At 34.3% G+C, this 4,086-nt stretch overlaps 1 protein-coding gene across 1 annotated transcript; it reads left to right on the plus strand.

Annotated features, from left to right (window-relative positions):
• The first annotated feature begins 2,151 nt into the window (after positions 1 to 2,151).
• Positions 2,152 to 3,292, plus strand: LOC126802753 (uncharacterized). The gene is made up of 2 exons (XM_050530450.1): positions 2,152 to 2,248; positions 2,367 to 3,292. Exons 1-2 carry the CDS (start codon positions 2,152 to 2,154, stop codon positions 3,290 to 3,292), a joined length of 1,023 nt encoding a protein of 340 aa, XP_050386407.1.
• Positions 3,293 to 4,086: the final 794 nt, after the last annotated feature.

Here is a 4,086-nt window from a genome sequence, read left to right on the forward strand (position 1 = left end):
GAATACGTACAAGATCATAACATGTTAAGATATACCTCGTGGCCATCTCCACTGTAGATTAGTTACATTTGATGTTAATTCCAGGATGACATTACCTTAATTATTGGAGTCGTCTACAATATGTACGCTTGAGGTATAACATACCCTCAATTATTATATTTTGAACTAAAATTATAATGTTATTGAACTTAATTTAGAACATTAAAAATAAAGTTACAACATGTGTTTTTTATATTTACAAATAACTAAATAAATTTACCACATTGAAAACTATTTGTTTATAATCTTGTAAAATTCTATGAATGAATTAATTACAACTAATAGAATTAGAATTACCCAAAAAATCACCTTATTTATCACAATAATAACAAATTTGTTGTGATATAAGTAAATGAGAGTATCACATATATGGAGGTACATAAGAAAATTCCTAATTAGTGTACACAAACCTTGAGAGCTACAACAGTAAAAATGATATAGCTGTAATTTGAAATTACTGATGAAGTTTTAGTAATATTAAACTACCATAAATCTAAGTAATTAAGGTATTTGATGTCAGCTTAGCTGCATGGAAATTCTCCAAAACGAACATGTAAACCCTTTTGGTAAAGTTTACATACAACTATATATACAAGTGATATCTTCATTTGTGCGTACAGTTAAGCATTGAAAACGAGAGAACAGGAAACTTTCACTAGAGGTCTACAAGATTCATATATGAGCAGTTTGATAATGAATACAACAAGAACCTGGTGCAGAGTATTGGTAATGTAAGATAAATTACAAATTCTATATTAATTCTAACATTTCTTTCACCTTTTTCTCACCGTCTCTTCAACTCTCTACTTGTCAATTAATTTTCTTGCTTTTCTGTATGCATCCATCATCATAGCAAGAAGAGTTACAGGTCCATAGTTTATTTTTCTTTTATTTCTAAGCCTTCTCAAACTAGCCGATTATTGATTGATTTGATTCAATATACGTTTTTATCATCTCTGGATAAATAGATTTCTTATTTGTTCATTGATTTGCGCAATAATTTCTTCATTGTGAAATTCAATCTTGAGGAGGACATGAACTATGCTCTATGTAATGGTCCATGGATATTTGCTGGGCAAACTCTTGTTGTAAGGAAGTGGCAACCTCTTGTTGTAAGGAAGTGGCAACCTGGTTTCAACCCACTGAGGTTATTGGCAAGATGGCTCTATGGGTAAGGATTTTTGATATTCCTGTTAAGTTTTTCAGAGACTTTATTGTGGATAAGATTGGTAAAATTCTTAGAGATGTTGTAAGAGTTGATCATGTTACTGTTGGTCAAGCTAGGGGTAAATTTACTCGTATTTGCATTGAAATTGATTTGAATAAGCCTCTAAAACATTTTGTGGAAGGAATTGCGTATCATGTGCTTTATAAGGGTATTTCTATGATTTGTTTTGAGTGCGGTTGTTTTGGGCACTCGAAGGATAAATGCACAAGTATTGTGAGGCCTAGTTCTTCCAACGTCAAACAAGCTAATGTTCATGAATCTGTTGTGGTAACTAATGATAGTTATGCTTTTGTTTCTGAAAATGATGATGCTATGGAGATTATGGCTCAAACTGAAGTGATTAAAGATGATATGGGTCCTTGGATGCTAATGAACTATAGGAATAAGAAGAAAAATGGTTATAATGCTAATGTGAAGAAATCCGTGGAATTTGGATCTAGATTTGACATCCTTCAGGGTGGAGATGAAACTGGTAATGATGATGTAGTTCTCGACAAGCCTTCTGCTAATGCTCCTAAGATTGTTAAGTTATGGACTAGTTTCCAAGAGAAGAAGAAGAAAGGTCAGAAATCTCCCCAGCCCAAGAATGCTCCTAGCTCTAAGAACCATGTGAACTCTGCTAATACTACCTCTCCTACATCTTCTAAGGTGAAATCTATTCCCATGAATAATTCTAATTCTAGAACTGCTTTGACATATGTGTCTAATGTTGCTAGTTCAAGTGGCAAGGGGATCTCCCATTCTCTGATGAAACCCAAGAGTATTAGCTCGTCTAGTTCTAAACCTTTGTCTCATGGTTTTAAGAAACTTTCTTTTGAAAATGTGGGAATGTATTTGGAACTAGCACCTCAGCTCTTTTTAGACATAGCCCTCCTGAGGAGAATATGATTGTGCAAAATGATATGGTCAGTGTTAATGAGACTTTTGCTTCTAGTAGCATGTTGCCACATGATGAAACTTCGCCTTCCCATAATGGTGAAGGTATGAATGATGATAATTAGGGTGTTAACCCTCATTGCTCATGCATTTATAATGTTTAAGCTAATTTTTTGGAATGCTAGTGTTCCTGTCAGTGTGAGTTTTCGTTCTGCTATTGCAGATCTAGTGAAACTACATAATGTTGATGTTTTAGCTATATATGAACATAGGGTTCAATTCCACAAGGCTTCTAACACTCTTAGGAACCTTGCTTTCAATGATTTCAGGATTGAGGAAGCTTCTGGTTTTTCTGGTGGTATTTGGCTTTATTGGAACAATCTCAGAACCAATGTTACTTTTCTTGCTAGCAATTTTCAATCTATTTATGTTAAGATTTCTATTCCTTCTAAAAATGCTTGGATGCTATATGTGGTTTATGCTAGTCCTACTCACACTTCTAGAGCTGGTTTGTGGAGGTACTTTGAGAGCTTGGCTGATCAGTTTAAGCTCCCTACTATGTTTATTAGTGACTTCAATGAGTTTCTTTCAGCTGCTGACAAGAATTCTAGACCTTTGACTGGGAGATTTGGTGGTTTGAGGTATTGGATTAACATAGTTGCTTTGATTAATATGAGCTTTTCTAGTTCTTGTTATACATGGAGCAACAATAAAGTTAAGAAAAGATTGGATAGGGCTTTCTGTGATATTGATTGGCGATTTTCTTACCATGATGCCTTCATCCACCACTTGCCGAAAATAAAGTCTGATCATTGTCCAATTCTTATGCAATTAACTTCTAATAATTTTGTGAATGGTAGAGTTACTCCCTTCAAAATCCAGGCTATGTGGTTTTCTCATGGTGATTACTCTGATTTTATTTCAAGCACTTGGAATTCTCTTAATGGTGACTTTTCTTCAGAAATTAAGGATTTATCTTCTGCTCTCTCTACATGGAATAAGGAGATTTTTGGTCATCTTTTTCATAGGAAGAAAAAGATTCTTACAAGGATTGGAGGTATTCAGAAGGCAAGAGATAAGCATGAGAACTCTTTCTTAACTAACCTTGAGGCTGATCTTATTAAGGAGTATGAAACCATTAGGGACTAAGAATACTTCTTCTGGAAGCAAAAATCAAGAAACAATTGGCTCAAGGGTGGGGACAGGAACACAAATTTTTTTCATATCACCACTCTTGTTAGAAGAAGAAGGAACAAAATGGAAGGGTTGTTTGATGCTAATGGCAGATGGACCTCTGATACTACTGAGATGAAAGATATTGCTGTCAAATTCTTTTCTAATCTCTTTTATGCCGGTGATTATGAAGATACAAGATTTATCATCCCTTGGTTGTTTCCTGTTGTTGATAAGCATTGTATGGAGAGAACTTGCAGGGTTGTGACTCTTGATGAAGTTATGAATTCCCTATTTTTCATTGGTGGTCTCAAGGCTCCTGGGTATGATGGTTTTCCTGCCACTTTCTATCAGAATCATTGGTCTTTATATTCTGATGATATTTTTAAGATTGTGCAGAATGCTTTTGCAAATTTTGTTTTGCCTGCAGGTTTAAATCACATCATCATTCCCTTATTCCAAAGATTCAAGGTCCTCAGCACATGGTTAACTTCAGGCCTATCAGTCTATGCACTACTATATATAAATTATCTCTAAAATCATTGTTGCTAGAATTAGGTTTTTTATGCAACAGTTGATTAGTCACAATCAAGTGAGTTATATTCCAGGCAGGCAAATCTATGATAATATCATGGTTGCTCAAGAGTTACTTTTCAAATTCAAGAAATCTGCAGGCAAATGTGGGTTTTTTTTGCTTGGAAGGTGGATATGTCTAAAGCTTATGATAGGTTAAGTTGGAATTTTATTGAAATGTTTCTTTATGAAGCTAA

This window comes from Argentina anserina, chromosome 1 (assembly GCF_933775445.1).
Source record: "Argentina anserina chromosome 1, drPotAnse1.1, whole genome shotgun sequence".
Lineage (NCBI taxonomy): Eukaryota > Viridiplantae > Streptophyta > Magnoliopsida > Rosales > Rosaceae > Argentina > Argentina anserina.

Bases quoted from the DNA above. Each gene is read 5' to 3' on its own strand.
- LOC126802753 (XM_050530450.1), top strand. From the start codon at position 2,152: ATGATTGTGCAAAATGATATGGTCAGTGTTAATGAGACTTTTGCTTCT. The intron at 2,249-2,366 runs GTATGAATGATG...CTGCTATTGCAG, and splicing joins GCCTTCCCATAATGGTGAAG to ATCTAGTGAAACTACATAAT.